The sequence below is a fragment of the Pinus tabuliformis genome, chromosome 8 (genome assembly GCF_031772625.1).
Source record: "Pinus tabuliformis cultivar Carrire ecotype Pingquan chromosome 8, CPIR1, whole genome shotgun sequence".
NCBI lineage: Eukaryota > Viridiplantae > Streptophyta > Pinopsida > Pinales > Pinaceae > Pinus > Pinus tabuliformis.
Window position 1 is genome coordinate 1520021860 of NC_142294.1, and position 21652 is coordinate 1520043511.

Here is a 21652-nt window from a genome sequence, read left to right on the forward strand (position 1 = left end):
GTTAGCGTCGGTTTCTTGGTATTTTCTTTTCAGCGAGGGGATTATTGTAATGTTGGGCAAGCTCATCATCAATTTGAATAGGAAAAATATTGAATTGCAAAAGCGAGAAAATAGGAAACTAATGGTCTCCTAGACTATTTTTAGTATGGTGTACCTTAAAATATCATTTCATTTCATTTTCCAATAGACGGTCTTGGATCACATCAATTCCCACATAAATGTGTTTAAAATGTACAATTATTTTCTTTAGGACGATTAACATATTTTTTACTCTTTTTTTTTAACAAAACCAATTGGTACAAGTCATAGTGGTTACAGGTGAATTGTTTGGTCTATAGTAGGTGGTAGCTATAAATTAAACATTTTTAATATAAAATTTTGTATTCAAATTTACTTTACATTTTTTTAAACATATATAAAAAATATTAATTAACGTTGATATAAAATTTTGGTAAAACATAGGTTTTTGTTATTGAAATGTTTAAAGACACATTTCAACTCCCAAAGATTTACATCAACATCAAATTCTTTACTAATCTTTATGCAAAAATTTCAAAATAATTATTTATTAAATATATTTTAATATAAATTTTAAAATATTATATTATATAATTTAAATCCATTTTTAAATATATAAATAAATTTAAACTTTTTTATTATATAAACTTTACCACTTAAATTAATCATTTCAACAAATTGTGAAAAAATTCCAAACAAAATGATCCAATAAATTTTGAAAAATATAACGCTTAGACTCTGCTTAGACAAAGCGTCAGACTCGCCGTATCGATCCAAAAAGGCGCGGGGACTTGGAGTCATCGGGCTCAGTCACGGAGATTTCCACATTGTAGAAAAGGGAGTCTTCCACTCCACAGAAAGGCAAGTCAATAGGGGGACTTGGAGTCATCGGGCTCAGTCACGGAGATTTCCACATTGTAGAAAAGGGAGTCTTCCACTCCACAGAAAGGCAAGTCAATAGGGACGACCCGCCCTTCATTCAAATCGTCTGCCCCATCTCCTACGCCTTCTCTTCGTAAGTAAAATTTTCTTCCCGGTCTTCCACGTCATAGAAAGCCAAGCCCGACCCCGACCTCGACCCCGTTACGTGGACGGTTAAGGGAAAATTTAGTATAATTTGTGAAAAAGATGAGATTAATGTCATACTTAATTTCCCTTTTTTTATTATTAATGGATGAAAGAGACTAGAGAGAATCTGCAGTTAACTTTGATCGATTCAGCCACACCAATTGAAAACTCACACTGACGCACATACCCCTGCTGTGTTTTCTAACTCAACTTTACAATACGCGCCTTCCTTCATAAAGTTAAGAAAGATCGAGAAGGGCGTTGAGCTCTTTCCCTGCCCTGCGATGGCGATGAAGCCGAAAGCATTAATAATGAACTGTATGTTGCTTATCGTCACTGTATGGACGCCTCTGCACCTCATAGCAGCTGAGGATTTTAATAATTCCTATTGGGGTGATTGCGGGACTAACGAATATAGAGACGGTAGCGATTTCGAGCGTAATTTAGACCGGGCACTTGAATCATTGGTGGGGAACGTTTCTATGACCGGATTCACCACTAGTGTTGAGGGCCAAAACAGCAATAGTGCTGTTTATGGGCTTCTCCAGTGCAGGGGGGATTTAAATTCCTTCGATTGCCAACAGTGCGCATCGGCGACGAAAGCGTTTCTTGTTGATAAATGCCGCGACAGAACCTCCGGATTCCTTTTGCTAAATGACTGCTTCTTACGTTACGACAATCATAACTTTTACAACGATTATAATGAGAGAAGCGAGGTTATGAATGTTGTTTGTGACAGCAATAGAAGCTATGTTCCAGAGCTGTTCGGAAATGCTACTGAGAAACCCCTCTCAGATACCATCGAAAAAGCTGTGCAGAATCCTCAACTTTTTGCTACTGTTAATTTCGACACTGATTTGTCGGATTCGAAGGAACTCTATATATTAGCCCAGTGTTGGAGAGATCTGACCCCCACAAATTGCCGGTCGTGCTTAGCTGCCGGTCGGTCAAAGATATCCGGTGCCGGTCGATCGAATAATTCGGCCACGGCATGCGCAACTGGAGCTAATGGAGCACGCTACCGAAGTAGGAACTGTGATTTGCATTACGAAATTTATAGCTTTTTCAATACTTCCAGTATTTCGCCGTGGTCATTGCCAGGCGAGAGCAGTCCGGAATCCGGTATTTCTGTCGCATATCGTTTTGTTCATTTTATGATGATTGTGGTTTTGTTATTTAGTGAAATAAAACATATAGCCAATTTACTCCCCCAAAATATCTTATTTTCGGTGCAGTAAAACGTACAATCTGTCACCATAGATGATGTGGAATATACTGCTTCTGTAAAGATTTTATTCGGTGAAGTAAACATAGCTAATTTACCAAGGCTATATTTGTAAATTTGCAGGAGGGAAAGGCTCTAAGGAGCTTCCGACAGCTTTAGGCGTGCTAGCCTCTATGGCTGCATTTATTGCATCCATATGTCTATGCAAGTGGATTCGACGGAAACGTTCGAAACGGTCAACAACATCCACAGGTCCTGAGATTGTGAAGTCATTCACTGTGTGCCTTAGTGCCGGCGTTTTCTAACGAGGCCACAATTTCTTCCCCGATGGGAAATTTTTAGTTGGAATTCAGTTAAATTTTTTTCAATAAATCTGACCCTGGAAGTGTTTAATTTTTTTTTTTAAACAAAAATGAGTTCTGCACCATCAAAAAACCTTTAGCCCAAAATCCTTAGAAAATTTGGGATAGATTTTATCAAAATTATGTCAAAATTTCTATTTCTTTTTGTGGCCAACTTAAACTACACTGTGCCTTATTAGCAGATAGCTTGTGAACTGTTCACTAATCGATTTATCTCAAGATAAATAGATGCCATGTAATTGTGTTTGCAGGTGAGAGAGGGGAAATTAACTTATCGCTTCCTACAGTGAATCCAGAACTCATTTTTAAGTACCATATTCTGAGAGAAGCTACTTCCAATTTTAGCGCAGAGAACAAGCTTGGCGAGGGAGGTTTCGGGTCCGTCTTTAAGGTAAGTGTTAAATTATCTTTCAATTCAATTAGGGATATATCCAGCAACAGTTCACATTTTAATGCAGAATATAAATAATTAAAAGCTGATTTAAAGTAAAGCGTTAATTGGTTTTGAAATATAGAGTTATAGCCAGCAATAGTTCAAGTCATGATGGAGAATAGAAATAATTTAAAGCTGAATGATGTACAGGGGGTTCTATCTGATGGCAGAGAGGTTGCAGTTAAACGGCTGAAAATAGGATCAAGGCAAGGAGACGCTGAATTCTTGAATGAAGCAAATCTTGTCAGTCGTGTTAAACACAGAAATCTAGTCAAATTGCTTGGCTGCTGCGTTCAAAGCTCAGAAAGGCTACTAGTTTATGAATACCTCCAAAACAGTAGTCTGGACAAGATTATATTCGGTTGCTTCTCACTCTTTAACGGCTTACTGATTGCATGGATCTTGGAATTGTTCTAGTTTGTGTATGTAGCTGGCTAACTTTTTTTTAGTTGTCTATATGTATTAATTACAGATACAACAAAGGGCCATTCACTTAAATGGAGAGAGAGGTATGAGATCATAGTTGGAACTGCGCGTGGTCTGGCTTATCTTCACGAGGAGTCTCAAATTCGGATCATCCACAGAGATATTAAAGCAAGCAATATTTTACTCGACAATAAACATAGACCGAAAATAGCAGACTTTGGTTTAGCCAAACTCTTTGCAGAAGATCAGAGCCACGTTAGCACCAGAGTTGCAGGAACTTTGTAAGAATTATCTCTGCCGTTCAACGTATTGATGTTACAGTTGATTTAATAAATTATAATATATGAGTAAACTACAACTCATATATCTAAAAAAATTATATCATTTTAAGATGGTTAAGATATGGAGAGCTCACTGTAAATGACATTATGCAGAGGTTACATGGCGCCTGAGTACGCCTTACGCGGACAGCTGACGGAGAAAGCAGATGTATTCAGCTTTGGAGTTCTTCTTCTTGAGATTGTGAGCGGAAAAAAGAATCACAGTTTGGCTCAAGGCACAGAGTTTCTCACCGAAGGGGTATGGCTCACATGGATCTCATCTCTCAGCTGGAAATTTTCTAATATATATATATCATTGCGATGCCTGGCTAATAAATGTTTTATGTTCCTTTGGTGTGTCGGGCGACCAGACATGGAGACTGTATAAAGCAGAAAGAGCTTTGGAAATTATAGATTCCACATTGGAGGGCAGTTATTCGTGGGAGGAAGGCAATAGAGTGATTAAAATTGGTCTGCTCTGCACACAAGCAGCTTCATTTTTGCGGCCTTCGATGTCGCAGGTAGTGTCGATGCTGACAATTGAGCGAGAAAATATTCCATCGCCAAGAAAGCCTGCTTTCGTAGATCTGGGTGGTGTGGAAACACGTCACCAAGTTAAACGTGGTAGAGTTATTGAGGCTGACAAAACATCAAGCAGTGCGGCAACTTCTTCCACGACACCTTCCGAAATCCATTCTGCAGCTGCTGATCCTTCATCAGGTCCTCTGGAGCCCAGATGAAAATCAGGCAGTGCCTCTAGTAACACCGTAGCGCATCATTAGTTGTTACGCAATTAGGTGCGTCAAACTGTGTGTCGAAACACTGTCGGGTAGACAATCTTGACCCGGTGGTAAAAGGGAGATTAATGAGTAGATTTTCAGGCTGTACGACGACTATGTGGTGTCACTTATTGGAAATTAAAACACAAGAAAATTCTTATTTTTCCATCATTTAAATTTAAAGTAGATGAAGATGTTTAGACATGGATTCCAATTCTCCCCTTTTCCAAGATTGCTCGTGTAAATGCCCTCAACTCTTCTTCACCGTTGTTTTCTTCCTTACGAAGCACAAGTTTATATGTAGTTAATCCATTATAATCGGTCTGTGTATAGTTTTATATGTAGTTAATCCATCATAATTGGTCTCTGTACGGTTGTTTTTTTAAGCATCTCAACGATTTTCAAATTTATTAAATCAGGGAAAAATAAAAAAATAAAAACCTATGAAGAGATTGCTAGACAAAACAGAAGAACAATAAACTTGACAGTCCCAGAATGACTAACTCCAGCCTACCGTAACATGGCCACGTGACAGCCAATCTTTTAGTTTTTTCCTCCCTGCAATCATGCGCATCCGAGTAATTTCGCAATACTAAGAGGCGCTTTCTGATGAAAGAGAAGGAAGGAATGTAATAGTACCTCCATGATGGACATGGTCATTACCTAAATATAAATAATGAGAAAATATTTTAATTCATTTTTAAATTAAGATATTAAATTTATTTTTAATCCAAAATATTAAAAAAATAAAAAATAAAAAAAATAGAGTGAAACAAACTAATAATTTAACCTTATTTATTTTTTAATAATCATTCAAATAAATAAATATGATTAAATTTTAGCATTTGTGAGTTTGCAATTTCCTTTCTATTTCTCTCATTACTGAAGTAAGTTTATTCAATGCCGAGAGATTTTTCTTTATATATTTATTTGAGTTTTATTTAATGTTTGTTTTAACTATTTATATATATATATGAATTTATATGAATTTAGGTTTAAGAATTTGATATGATTACTTATTTATTTTAATGATTTATTTATGGATTTTTCTAATTTTTAATAGAGGTAATAAATTTTCTTTAGACAATGAATAATGTGTTTATTTTCAAATCATTTTTGTGTTTTTCAATTTTTTTTCCAAAATAAGGATGTATGTAATTGTTGTAATATTTTTAATAGTATAGTTTTTTTTATGAAATTAAAGTTGTTTTATTTAAATATGATAGTTTTATTAATCTAATTTCATAGTAAGTAGTTTATTAATTTTAAGAATAGAAAATATACTAGTTTTTAGGTTATGTTTAAGATTTGATTTTCATAATCGCTCAAAATCTCTTGCAAAAGTTTACTATAGTTTGATGGTTATAGATAAGAATGTAGTTGTATTATGATACGTATTATAGTTACAATGATTTGATAAACATAACTTAAGTTAGTCAAATACTTTAAAGTATTCCTTCAAAAAATAATAATAAATAAAAACTAGTGTTTGTGTGCATGCGCACCTCTATTATTGTGTTTCATTTTCAATATATCTCATAAATATATTTATTGGCCTGGTTTGCTAAGGAAGAGTTTTTCATGCTTCCAAGAGCAATCTAAACACAATATTTGAAAAGTTAAGTTAGTCTTCTCTAATAGAAATCTTTTTAAATTAAGTTTGAATGACATATTTAAATTATAACACTACCCAATCCAATTTGAGTTAACTTTATTCACCTCATCTAGTTCAAATAGACATTATTCACTTCATTTCTAATTAAATATAAATACAATAAAAACATCACTATTAAATTTCTTTTTTCAATTCACCTCAATAATATTTTCTTACTCTCTTTAGCATACCCTTTTTACTCTTCTTTTTAGTTAATTTATGTTAAATGTGACATTTTGAAAATAAATTTTACACTAAATTCCCACTTTATTATTAAGATGACAATTTTTTAAAATTATCACTTTGTTTTTGGTGTTGAGACTAAGTTTATCAACAACCAAGATTATTTTCTCCCCTATTAGAGGAAATTTTAGCATAAAAGTGTCCTAAAGAAAAATAATAAAACAATAGTTATGAATTTTGGAGGAAAATAAAAACTACATTTATCATTGTATTTTTGGCTTATCTCCTTATAGGGTTACTTAAATTTCAAATGTAAACATGATTACCCATTATAGGTTTACTTAAATTTGAAAAGTAGATGTGATTACCTATTATGAATATTTTTTAGAAGACTCACATTAATAAAAATTGAAGATACATTAAAAAATGTGTTGAACATGTTTTTTTCTTCAAATTTTATCAATGTGGATCTTCTAAAAAGTATGAATAATGGTTACGCGTTGGATGCAAAATTTAATTCTGCATCCAACGAGTGTCTACAATTGAAATTTGAGTAAATATATAAGGAGACAAGCCAATAATACAATTAAAAAAAATAGTTTTTTAATTTTCTCGACAAAAATTTTACATGTACCTCTTTTTAAATTTAAAAGAATTTGATTGGTTTACACATTATGTACATGAAAATTTCATGGGCACTTTTAGGCTAAAATTTCCTTTAAAAGACTCTAGTTTAATATTGAAATCTCCATAAAAATAATTTGCAGGTCATAAATTTAAATATTTTCTTGATTACAATGTAGCTAATATAAAGGATTGAATTTTTATAGGCTTCACTAATTAATAGCACAACCACATTAATAGATGTGGTTGATATACACTGATAGGCATATATCAAGCACATATACGACTCAAAAAAGTAAATGTGGTTGTTATACATTAATAAGCATATATCAACCACATTAATAATTTTTAGGTGTATGGTAAGGATTTATAAATCCTAATATTAAAGGTAAAGTTTATAACATAGGTTTAACATTAGGATTTATATTATTAGGGTTCAATATTAATAGGGTTTTACACTAATAAGATTTATAATATTAGGTATAATTCAAGGTTTAAAGTTTTAGGACTTATAATATTAAGTTTTAAATATTAGGTATAAAATATTTGGTTTATATATTTGGGTTTATGAATCCATACCATACATCTAATAATTATTAATGTGGTTTATATATGCCTATCAACATATATTAGTTTCATTTACTAATATGGTTGTGCTAGCATTAAAACCTAATATTATAATCTCTAATATTAAAACCCAATATTCTAAACCTAATATTACAAAACTTAATATCTTAAACGAAATATTAAAACCTAAAATTATAAACCATATATATATATATATATATATATATTAAATCCTAATATTATAAACCCTATATATTTAACCCTATATTACAAACCGTAATAAAAAACCCAATATTATAAACCCATGTCAGTAAATGTGGTTAACCAATTTTATACTATCGTACCATGATGTTGGATAAATTGCAATGTAATGTAACATTATGACAATGATTGTCACATTATGTACACCAAAGTTTGATCATCGTCAATAATTTAAACAATCGCTATAAAGTCTGACTTTGTTTGACTTTGTTGACTAATGTGGTTGAATCATAATAATAGGAAATTATGTTTGACATAAGTTGAAGAGTGTTTATTTTTAAACATAGTCAACAAACATAGTCAAAAATAGGCAACCACATTAGTAAATATGGTTAACTAATTTTGTAATGCCACAATACAATGTTGGATAAATTGTTGTGTAATGTAAGATTGTGACAATGATTCTCACATAGCAATAATGGTTATCATAATGTGATGTTGGATAGATTTATGTACAATTTCAATTTCACATTTTTGAATATGAATATTAATCGATTAATATTAATAGAGATTATGCTTGATCAAACTTGAAAATTATGGTTGACTATTTAAACATTGATTCTAAAGGTTGACTCACTTTGACTATGTTTGACTAATGTGGTTGGTTATATTTGACTATTAATATTCATCAATAGTAATAGTAGGTGATTATGTTAAATTGAAGTTGAAGAGTGTTTAATTTCAAATATAGTTAGGCATAGTCAAACACATTAGTAAACATGGTTGAATAATTTGGTAATCATGCATTGTGACATTGGTTAAACTACAATGTGATGTACATAACATTGTGACAACTATAAACCCTAATATTAAACTCAATATTATAAATCCAATATTAGAAACCCTATATTATAAATTCAATTTTAAACCTAATACAATAAACCCTAATATTAAACCCATAACATCTCTCATAACAAAAGACTGTCTGCAGACATATTTCATTTTATGATTTTTTTTTTGACATTAGAGATAATTACTTAAATTAAAATCATTTATGTTGTGCAAGTGATAAGTAACTTTTATCATTTAAACTCCCACATGATAATTTTTTACTTTATAAGATTCATGAGTTTATCTTTCATTTATGGAATGGACCTTGCTAAGGGTATTTAGCTTAACCTAATAAAGGTTATATTTCTAAACCTCCCTTTATCTCACTCATCCACCATATTTTCAAACTATTGAAATAAGTTTATAATCCTTCGAAAATATTTATGCATGCCTTGCTTACTTAAAAATATGACCATAAAGGATTTATTTTCATTCTAGCAACAAGGGTTTCCTTTATTAAATGTATGTTATTATATTTGAACCTTGGCTTTCCAACAACCATAACCTATACATCAATGTTGTGACTGTATTGATGTACCAAGCTTAGTTACTTGAGGTATGTTATGCAACCAACTCACAAAATAGACAAAGAGATAGATCAAGGACTTCAAAATAATCCTCTTTGAGGGGAAACTTCCTTTACATTACACAAATGAAAAATTCTTGGATTATTCAAATGAAAAAACCTCCTTTGTATATATAGGAGTCTAAGGGGTCACAATATAATCAAAGCCGACACAATAATAATAATTTAAGGGAACAACAATGACAATAGTGGGCTTCTATTGGGAACAAAAATAACAATAAGGGGGCTATACTAATAACAATGAGGGAATACACTAATGTTATAGGGAGCTAATATGTCCCTCTCCTTCAAAAAACTGTTTTCCTCAATGCTTGAGTAATTATGGATGCTTCTATATAAAATTATCATCCTCCCACATCGAATCTTCCGTGGGTAAGTTCTTCCACTTGATGAGGTACTCTTAAATTGATGGATTTCGTAGCTGTTGAGTTCTTGTTTCCATGACTACTTCAGGTTCCAATATGATTTTTCCTTCCTTGCCAAGTTTTGGCAATATTGTTTAAACTAGGAGCTTGTCACCTATAACCTTCTTTAAGCATGAAACATGGAAAAGTAGGTTCACTCAAGAAGATGTAGGAAGCTCCAATTTGTATGCCATTGTACCAATCTTTTTCAACACCTTGTAAGGACCATAATACTTTGGTGATAATTTATTATCCTTCTTAGCTTTCTTGACGGACATTTGTTTGTATGGTTTTAGCTGTAAAAATACCCAGTTGCCTACATAAAATCTTATTTTGCTGTGATGTTGATATGCCTATTGTTTCATTCTATTTTGCACTAAAGTGAGGTTATCCTTTAAGAGTTGGAGAACTTGTTGTTGATGCTCGATGTGATCTTCCACTACTTGAACCTTAGAATTTTTGCATAAAGATGTTGTGATGAACAATGGATGATATCCATGAAGTGCCATAAATGGGGTCATTTTTGGTGCAGTATGGAAGGAAGTGTTATACCACCATTCAGACAGAGCTAACCACTTGACCCATTGTGTCTGTTTATCAAATACAAAGAAACGAAGATATCCTTCCAAACATTTGTTCACTATCTCAATTTTCCCATTTGATTGAGGATGATAAGATGAGCTATGAGCTAATTGAGTACCCAGACAAGAAAATAATTTTATCCAAATCTTTCCAATGAAAATAGGATCTCTGTCGCTTACAATAATATTTAAGTTTCCATGTAGCTTTTGAATTGTTTCCATAAATGCAGTAGCAACTATACTAGCTCTAAATGGATGATATAATGCACCAACATGTGCATACTTGGTAAGTCTATCAATTACCGCCATGATGACACTTTTTCCTTCGGAATTGGGTAAACCTATGATAAAATCCCTTGAAACCTCCTCCCAAAGTTGACTTGGAATGGATAAAGGTTGTAACAAACCTGGGGTCTTAATTATCTCAACTTTTTTTTGTTGGCAAATCAAACATTCCACCATAAAATTTTGAATATCAGATTTAAGGCCATCCCAAAAAAAAATCCTTCTTAACCCTGTTGTCAGTTTTTGAAAATCTGAGTGCCCTCCTAAGGGAGAAGTGTGCAATTCCCGAAGAACCTTTTGTTTGAGTTGGTAATTCTTACAAAGGTACAAGTGATCTTTGTACCATAATGAATCATTATTCTAGCTGGATGTATCAGATGTACTAGGATATTGCTGCAACTTTTGAATGAGTACCCACACTTCTTCGTCATTATTCCACTCATCCCTTGCTTCAGTTATCCAATCTGGTTGGATAATAGAAATGACACAAATAAATTCTTCCACATCCTTGTCCTTTATTGAGAGTGCATTTGCAACAACATTTTAATTCCCTTTTTGGTAGATGATTTCAATGTCATAACCCAACATCTTTGTGGCCCATTTTTTATGCTCTTCTAAAGATAATCTTTGTTCTAAAAAGTATTTAAGACTATCATATTCTTTTTTTACCTTGAAGTGCCTCCCCATTAGGTAAGGTTGCCATTTCTTAAGTGCATGTATTATTTCCAACATTTCCTTCTCATAAATAGCTTTGTGGAAATGCTTTCCTTTGATTGGAAAAATTTCAAAAGGAATGGGTATTCCTTCTTGCATTAAAACAACACCAATTCCATTTCCTCAGGCATCACATTCCACAATAAAGGTTTTTGTGAAGTCTAGCATAGCTAATGCTAGTGCTTGGCACATTGCCTCTTTAAGATTCTAAAAAGCTTTAGTTGCTTTTGGAGTCCAAGAAAATGCATCTTTCTTCAGTAATGTTGTTAGAGGTGCTACTATTCTCCCATAGTTTTTAACAAACTTGCCATAATACCTTGTCAACCTGAGAAATCCTCGCACATGATTTATGGATGAGGTTATTTTCCATTCCTTAATGGATTTAATTTTGTTAGGGTCTACCTTAACACCCTCTTGAGATACAATATGACTTAGATATTCCACCTCATATACTCCAAAGAAACATTTGGAGGTTTTTGCATATAATTGTTTCTCCTCTAATAGCTTGAGCACCCTATCAGCTTGTTGAAAATGATCCGTCAAAGACTTGTTGTAGATTGGTATCTCATAAAAAAATACTAACACAAATTTTCTAAGGAAGGGTTTGAAAATGGAATTCATCAAACCTTGAAATGTAGAAATGACATTGGTGAGGCCAAAAGGCATGACCAAAAATTCATAATAACCCTCATCAGTTCAAAATGTTGTTTTCACAATGTCTTAAGTATTCATTCTTATTTGATAATATCCTAAACAAAGATCCAACTTGGTGAAGTAAATTGCTCCATGTAAGTCATCCAATAATTCATCAATGCCAAGAATGGGAAATTTATCTTTAATAGTGAGCTTGTTGAGCTCCCTATAATCCAAACACATGTACCATGATCCATCCTTCTTGTGCACCAATACTGTTGGAGCAGAGAAAGAACTTTGAATAGGCTAAATTATACCAGCCTTTAGCATTTCTACAACCATATGTTCAATTTCACTCTTTTGGGCATAGTGATATCTGTAAGGCCCAATGTTTGGAGGAATAATTCCCGTAATCAAATGAATAGCATGGTCATGATCATGAATAGGTCATAAGCCTTTGGGATTCTCAAATACCTTGGAATAATTGTCCAATACTTTTTGGAGGTTTGTAGAAATAGATAATTTCGATGTTTGAGCCTCTAGTGAACATAATTGTGTAATTACACCCCATTGTTATTTCTTTAGAAGATTTATCATGCCATTAGAGCTGATTATCTTTCTTGGTTTCCCTATGATACCACTTAATTCAACTTCCTTTCCTTCCCAAAAAAATTTCAAGGAAATATCTTGAAATTTAAAAGTTATCGTACCCAAATATTGTAACCATTGGACTCCTAGTACAACATCAGCACCACCCATTGGAATGGAAATCATTGGACTATTCAATACATATTCCCCCATGGATAGCTTGATATTATGGCACTTTCTTGAGAAATTTATGGTTCCTCCATTTGTAACCATCACTTGACACTTTGGTGCTAGATATAAGAAGCAATTTAATTCCTTGGATATCTTACAATGAATATAATTATGGGTACTACCTGAATCAATCAACACTATTACCTTTGTCTTCTTGATATGTCCTTCTATCTTCAGAGTTTAAGGAGAGGTAATTCTTTCCAATGTATTAAAAGATATGGTCGGATTCATTTCTTATTTCTCATGGGTTGGTTCCTGGTGTATATCCTATTCTTTTGACGTTTCTTGTTCCTTTTCTTCCTCCTCTTCACAATCAATGTAAAATAATTTCTCAGCAGACTTATGACCTTTAGTGTATTTTCTATCACAATTATAACAAAGCCCTTTTGTTCATTTTTCTTCCAATTGTTGTGGTGTCATCCTTGTAGGTTGTGGATGGCTAGGAGCAACCACACTTCCATGTTTATAGTTATGAGTGGTAGGCTTCCATGTTGCCATAATTTTTCTTTCCAACCTCAATGCCTTCGACAATGTATCACGTTCCCGAAAGAGAACCTCTTGTTGGATGCTATCCTTTAGAGTGCATATGAAGAAACCAATCCTATGTTTCTCTGCAATATCATTTACCCTTATATTCAATTTTTGGAAGTCCTCAATGTGCTCCACTATTGAACCCTTTTGTATGTGATTTATCAAATGGCTGAAGAAGGTTCTTCTCTTTGTATGCTCATAAGGTGCTATCATTTCCTCTGTAAGAGTTTACCAAGTGACAATTTGTTTATGAGAGCAAAGCCATCGATACCATACAAACTTATTGGGTTCTAAATATAAAGTTGCAATGCGTACCTTTTGTGTGTTTTGCACATTATGGAGATTAAAATATTGCTTCATTTGTAGTATCCATGTTAAGAGATCCTTGCCATCAAAATTCCTCATATCGATCTTTGGAATATGGTGGGTCTTCAATCCAACATTAGAGTCTATGAAATCATGATTAACATTTCTTTTGTTCTCATCATGAATTTTCTCTACTACCTTTTCGCCATTAGGAAGCATTTCTTGTACCAACTTCACCAAACCTCCCTGCAAACCTTCCATGTATTTCTTCAAATCTTCAATGTTCCCTTTTGCTTCATTGATTCCATTCTTCAAACCATCCATCTTAGCTTCCATGCCATTCTTCAAACCATCCATCTTAGCTTCTGTTATGTTTTGTGAGAGTGAAATTTGTTTCACTTGGTCTCATAATTTTGATATATCATGTTGCATTTCTTCCTCTTATTCATGATTCATAGTAGAGCTTTCAGGTTGCCTACTAGGTGTTTCCATTTTCTTTCTTCAGGGAATCAATTAATGATAATTATGCTTCACTATTCACTTTGAATTACTTCAAACTATTTTTTCAAACAAATCTTATGAAAAATTAAAACAAAAACTGCACACCTTTTCTTGCTTTGTTGGAGATCGATATTGAATCTGATATATCTCTGAAATTTCGGATAACCAAGGTCTAGAATTGCATTCCGTGGTATCCCTCTAAGTCCTCTTTCCAGCGCCACAAGTATGATTAAGATTGGATTATCTAAGAAAGAGTTATGTATAATCTCTCAAGATGCCCGAATTATAGACTAATTCAATAAATTGAACTTGTACAAAGTGCCATGTGTCACGATTTCGACCTCTGGCAATAAAAATGATATCTAACAAACTATATTCAGTCATATTTATACCGCTTTTACTAAATTGGAATATGATGTTTAGAGAGAAAGTTATGACGATTTTCCCAAGGTCACCTGTTTGAGATGGAATTTGGAAGCCTGCAAAAACCCTAACTTACTCTAATCATATCTCTGAAATATTGTGAGACAATATCTAAAATTCATACAAAAGCTTCACCAATATTTCAGCTCAAATGGGTTTTAATTCAGTGTATGAAGCTTCGTAGAAAAAACCTTATAGTGAAAATTCCAGGATGTCCTATTTGAAGCAACAAAACCCTAAAATCCAAAGTTCTGACACGAAATGTTATGCAACAAACTCACAAAATAGAAGAAGAGATAGATCAACGACTTAAAAATGAGCCTCTTCGAGGGGGAACCTCCTTTTCATTACAGAAATGAATAATTCTTGGATGATTCAAATGACAAAACCCTCTTTTTATATATAGGAGTCTAAGGGGTCACAATATAATCAGAGCCGACATAACAATAATAATTTAAGGGTTCAACAATAATAATAGTGGGCTTCTATGGGGCACGACAATAACAATATGGGGACTAAATGGGCACAACAATAACAATAAGGGGTCTACACTAATAATAATTAGGGAATACACTAATGTTATAGGGAGCTAACAAGGCATGTATCCACTTTACATATTTCAAAGGCATATGGTTAGCATGGACTTGATATTTGTGTCAGTTATAAGGCTTGTATTTAATGTATTAAACCATGGTTCTCAACACATAAACTAGTGATATAAGTTTTGTAATGTTTTATATCCATGTTGTAAGGCCCACCACCATGTTCATTTACTACTTGGAAGGATCTAAAACTAACTGGGATGTATCCCACATTTACCCCACGTAGGAAACGATGGGATTTGATCAAATTTGTGGTACAATGATGTGTCAGCTTATCCACAACTCAGGATCTCTATGGTTTTTGGATCGATCTCTAGGAGTAACTGGGATTTTTTTTGGTAAGTACCTACTCCCAAGCCAACATTTAGTGCTTATTTTCCTCTCTGATCGTTTAGAAGTGACTTTGCAACTTAGGGTTCTAGGTAAACCCTTCGTTCTTTCTTTTACTTCCATGGATATGGTCTTCCCTACTTATAGCATGAGCCTTGTAGCCTCCTAAAAGTGAATTTTAGTTGGTTACTTATAATATGTGATGTTTCCAGGTAATTTCATATATTTCTTCCCTATGAGGGTTACACCAAAGTATTTTATCATCAGTCGTTTTCTTTATCCTTTCAATGCATGCTATTTTCTTTCATGAAGTTCTTGTTTATAATAGTGTTTTATTTTGGAAGGGTCATTCATGGATTTACCAAAAGGGTTTTCACTAACCTAGAAGGAATTCTCCTATTGAATTCTTTATGCATAAATGTGTCTACGCATAGTAATTTTTGTCCTTTTTTCTCAGGTTATTCCACTATCAAAACCCTAGGAGGGTTCCTTGCATCGTTCATTCTCATTTTCATTCCTTTCGATTTTAATATCTCTTCATGTTCTCACATGATGGAGCAACATTCTTTGGACTCTGAAGGTGGTTAGGTGATGCCCAAAACAGGTATTCTTAAGTTTAAATACATATACCATCCCTCACTGCATCCACACCAAAAATGCATATCCGTACATGTGGGTCATGCCCACTTATAATAACTATAATATAAAAAAACGCCCACAAATGATATAAAAATGAAAAGCACCAATGATGCTAAACTAAAGGAACCTTATGATGCTCATGTGAAGAAAACTAGGTGATGCTCTTGGTTTATCCATATTAGCTATACCGATAGATATAATTCTAGTGATATAAGTGATAATATGTATGTTTATAGTGATATCTAATTATTCCATATATCATTAAAATAGCTTGATCGAGCCTATATCTCTATAAATCTATTATTTTTCTTGGAATTCCATGCAAGTAAGTTTGATCAAGCTATAGGTTCAATCGAGCTCTATTTTTGAATATCCCACCAAAATCATCATGTTATTCGATCGAGTGCCCAAGTAACCATAGGTGGCATAGGATATCGATTGAGGGTTTGTTTTATAACTCGATCAAGCAATATTTAAGCCCTCAAATAACTCAATTGAGGGTTTAAATATTAATCGATTGAGAACTTAAAAAACATGCGATCGAGCTTCTCTTCTCTGAATTACGCCCACGTTCTTGCCAAAACGTGTAACCCACCTTCGGGGCTTCACCCAGAGGTGACTCGTCATATTATTCAATTACGAATACTTATGATGTATTGAATACCTTAAAAGATTTATATGACTCGCACTCAAATTTGAAATTTTTTCAATTGATGATTAAGCTGTTCAACCTTGATTTGAAAGAAAATGACTGCTTGGCCCTACCGTATAAAATTAGAGCCATTGTGCATGATGTATAATATATTGGAGTTAAAATTGAGTTTCCTCTCATAACCTTTGTCAAGGCCCGCTATCTTACATACTCTCATTGTATTGAATCTTCACAAGCTAGTTCCCCACTCAAGGACATTACTTTTGACACTTTTGAAAAGTTTGTAGGATGAGATAATTTTGTTTGGAAGAGGAAGACAAATCCTGAGTCCCCTGAAGAATAAGTGTACCTTACACCGAAAGAGAAGAATCATTCACAAGATTTTCCTAAGGGAAGGGGAAATACAAGAAGATGTTGAAGGAAAATCACAGAGGCAAGGGGTAAACACCATCAAGAAGAAAGTTTTGATCTACTCTTCATTTGTTTCGATAAACATGGACATGATGCATTCACATATGAAATACCTATAGAAATAATCAAGTAAGAACAAAAACAAGATAAGGGTAAACCACCAGATCCAGAAAAAGGGTAAGCACCTGCATCTACTCATTACATTACTTCTCATTGCAATATTCGAGTAACTGAAGGTTTGTTTGATACTTCATTTGCTTCCTAGAAAAATGCTGGCTACTTCATACAAGTGAAACCTACAGTATGACCTTTCAGAAATAATTCTTCAAAGTCATCGGTGACAATGTAGATGGAGTAGTGTACTTTGTAAGAATTCCTCAAGACATCCAGACTTATCCTCATAAGGCTTAAAATTCTTGGACTTCCTGACTTTCTTCTACATGATGTACTCTACCTTCCATAATTGTAGAGAAACTTGGTGTCAACCCTCTAAAACACATATTTATTTACAAATCCATGCTCTTACATGAGCCAAAAACATGAACAAAAAAAACACCATATATTACCCAAAAATATATTTGAAATGACTTATATGTTTAAGCATTATTAGGGGGATAAATCAAGTCATATTTTTATGGTATATAATTAGATCAAAGCTTCAACTCATCCTCAAGCCAAAATCATTGATGAACAAAATTAACACTCTATCTATAGGTCTATCACTCTATAAAGGACCAAGAGGCTCCCTTCTAGCAAGTAGAGAGGGCATGAACGTTTCTCCATATCTTTTGAGAAATCATTTGCTTAGGCTAGGAAGATTTGAACCCTATTGATATATTGACCACAATACTGGTTTCATGGAGCAACATTTCCTCACTACAAATATTTTAAAACCCAAACATTGAACCCTAGGTTTTCATCTAAATAGGAAAATATTATGTTGATTACACCTAGTCTTCATTCATGCATACAACTCAAACATACCATATGTGTTTATGTTTTCACTAATTGATCAACCTATATACTTTAAGAAAGAAACTATGAAAATCACTACACAGGGCCACAAAAAGAGTAGAGAAGAAATGGCTAGGATACAATAGGTCAAGATATCAATAAAAAATAAAATGGTTTTCGAGGAAGAATCGCATACAACTTTCGTCCATGGAGAGTAACACATAGGCCTCTAACGCACAAAAGAATAATGCACAGGAAGGTTGTAGACTTAACAAGGGTTGTAGAGGGAATGTTTATGAGGGTTGTGATAACAATAGAACTAATGGAAAGAGGTCATGTACTAAACAAGAGGGAATATTCAAGCAAAGGTGACTGATATGACCATGGAAAATTTTAGGGGCTAATATTCATAGGTGGGCTATTTTTCCATTATTTTCCAAAACAAAGATTTGTCAATTTCCATTTTTCTAAAAGTGATTTGCCCATATTTTAGAATATAAAATTATTTTACTTTAAATATAGCCAAAATTTTATATAAAATAATATAAAAGAATTATATATCTAAATAATTTTATAAAAGTAAGATCAAACATTTTGCATTTTGCATATTAGGGACTAGAAGATTTGCCAAGGTGTTTAAAATTTAAGTTAAACTCCAATCCTTAAAATTTCCCTGGATATGGGATAGTAATGTCTATTGAATGTTACGATAGGGAAGAATCAAGAACTCATTGTAGGAGCATGGAAGAGATTCTATAGAACTCAAAACTAATAGGGGTCATTCCAATCAAGAACTCATTGTAGGAGCATGGAAGAAATTTTATAGAACTCAAAACTAATAGGGGCCATTTCAAGAAGGAGGATGCGAGAATCAAAGGAATTAAGTTGTCTCTCATACCATGTAAAGACAACAAATATAACTCTCAAATTTGATAAATTTAAAATTATCAATAACAACAATACATAACATGTAGTGATGTAACCTTTGAGATTCATATTCCAAGGTTACTTCCTATTTTATCTCTTCATTTTCCTTTATTTACATATTTACAATTTTCTCACGAGAAGGAATAATGTCTAACGATTTACTATAATTTGTTTGTTATGAATGATACTCTAATTGTGTTATGTTATATACTCTATTTACCATATTTTCATAACCATAAATTAATGGCGAAATCCTTCTAGTATCCTTCAAATCAATAACAAGAAAATTTAAAAAACTAATTTAAAAGTATAATAATTTTTTCAAATGTTAATGCAATATTTTTGTTTTAATATAAACATATCTCTCATGGACATTTTTATGCATAGTTAGCTTACTATGAAATTTGAATGGTTTTTATAAGTTATAATCATACACAATTGAATTCAGATTAACCTTATTTAATGTTAAGTAAATTATTCAATATTAAATGATGAGTCAATGTTAAGTCTTACATTAGTTTATTTATCCAAAATATAGAGAAGATAAAATAATATTATCAAATTTCTTTCTTTAATTCTAATTTAAATTATACGCTTTTTTTTTTATTCTAGAGAGTCATTCTACAACCCAGTATGTGGGTATGTGTAAGTATGTTCGTGTTCCACGTGGAATTGACAAATCCTTGTTAAAATAAAAATAAAACACACTCTAAATAGAAAATTAATGTTGGCTATAATAATAATAAAATAGAATATATGATGCATTTAAAGTAATTAGAAATAATAATAAAAAAGAATTGAGTAAGATGTTTGAACCTTATACTTTAAAAAAAATATTTCAACACGGTATTTAAATAAACTACTTGAAGATCTATGTTAACTAATTTATGTAGATATCAACTTCATATATATATATATATATATATAACAATAATAATAAACCATTTTAATTTGTGCCCATAAATGTTTGGATATACATGTTATGTAAAATATTTTAATGTATATATATAGGTTTTTATGGTTAAAACATTTGGAGTGGTTTCAATATTTTATAGTTTGGTACTTTATATATTTGAAGAATTGAGGCTTCTGTGATCTATAACATTTTATAGGAATAGATTTTGGAGATAATCACATCAAAATTCATTTGTCGACTTTCCAACCACCAAGTGTGGTTCATGGTGAGGACGCGATGAAAAACCAGGTTATGGCAACATATTAAATAGAGAGACTCCTCATTCAAACTACTAAAAAGAAGAAACTAATTTGAACCACAAAAAAGGCTACAATTAAAATACTTTATATATTTTATATAGTATTTAAAAATACAATGTAAACAATAAAAAATTACACATTATATTTTGTACTTCAAAAAAGTTTAAATATGACAAAATTTGATCTTTCTTAACTTATATTAAATCTGTAGACTTATATTAAATCTGTGATTAATTTATTTTAATTTAAAATTCTAATCTATTTTTTTGGGATAAATTCTTTGTAAAATATTAAAATAATAAAACTAATATTATCTTTAAACTAATAAACATAAAAACATTTATTTCCTCTTTCTTAATGGTTAACTTTCTCCCCCCAAAAAAACAGTTCTTAATGGTTAACTTTCTCCCGAAAAAAAACACAGTATTACATTAACGTAAAGTTGAAATCTCCATGAAAACAATTGCAAGCCCTAAATTCAAAGAATTATCGATTCTAATGCGTCGAGGGCCAAAGCATTGAACTTTTACCGATGTAATAATCACAGGCTATGAATAAATCATAAAGTCGTTGGCCCTTTGTCAATAGAAGATTAGAGGTATAACAGGGCACTTAAAAATAATTCATAAGTTTGCGGTGAGGAGTTTTTCCTAGAACTGATAATGATTGTATCTTTCAACGTCGTGTCAGAAATAAGTGCATGTTATGATATATTTTGGAAAATTTATTAATTAAATTTAAATATATTTTTTATTATGAATATTATTATTGGAAAGAAAAATGTGTTGTTTTTATTATTAAGATTTATTTTAAATACGGATTTAATATGAGTTTAAAGAGATCTAATCTTTTTAAGTGTAAATTTTTGAGTAAATATTATTTTAATATTTTGTATAATTTTTTTTTTCCTTTAGATTTTTTTAAATCACAAAATTTCAATATAATTACACATCATACAAAACTGTAAATATCTCTCAATTCAATTATTATTATTTAAATTTTAATAAAAAATTATTGAATTATATATAACCATTTAAATTAAAACATTATTTACAACCAATTACATATTTTCCAATTAAAAATAACTTAATATTTTAATTAAAAGCTAAATCATACAACTAAATTGACAGTATGCTTTCCTTTATTGTAAAAGAATATTTATTTATTTATTATTTGTTGATTTAATTTTAAATTTATTATATTATTATTATTTATGGCTATAATTTTAAATTTATTATATTATTTAATAATAGTTTGATGTAATTATTTAATCTTTCTTTTTCTTTTTTGATAGTATAACAATTTTAAGAAATTATCATCTTAATATTTTGTGAGAATTTGATAGAAAATGTAACTTTGGAATAAGAGGGTGAAAGAATTGAAGTAAA

General features: G+C 31.8%; 1 protein-coding gene across 1 annotated transcript; it reads left to right on the forward strand.

Annotated features, from left to right (window-relative positions):
- The first annotated feature begins 1370 nt into the window (after window positions 1–1370).
- Window positions 1371–4592, forward strand: LOC149241672 (cysteine-rich receptor-like protein kinase 2). Its single transcript, XM_089370615.1, has 7 exons — window positions 1371–2208; window positions 2435–2563; window positions 2925–3064; window positions 3257–3467; window positions 3579–3813; window positions 3967–4111; window positions 4224–4592. Exons 1-7 carry the CDS (start codon window positions 1371–1373, stop codon window positions 4590–4592), a joined length of 2067 nt encoding a protein of 688 aa, XP_089226741.1.
- Window positions 4593–21652: the final 17060 nt, after the last annotated feature.

Coding starts and splice junctions, on each gene's coding strand:
- LOC149241672 (XM_089370615.1), top strand. CDS start 1,371: ATGGCGATGAAGCCGAAAGCATTAATAATGAACTGTATGTTGCTTATC. Junction 3,468..3,578: donor TCTGGACAAGATTATATTCG/GTTGCTTCTCAC, acceptor TATTAATTACAG/ATACAACAAAGGGCCATTCA. Junction 4,112..4,223: donor CAGAGTTTCTCACCGAAGGG/GTATGGCTCACA, acceptor TCGGGCGACCAG/ACATGGAGACTGTATAAAGC.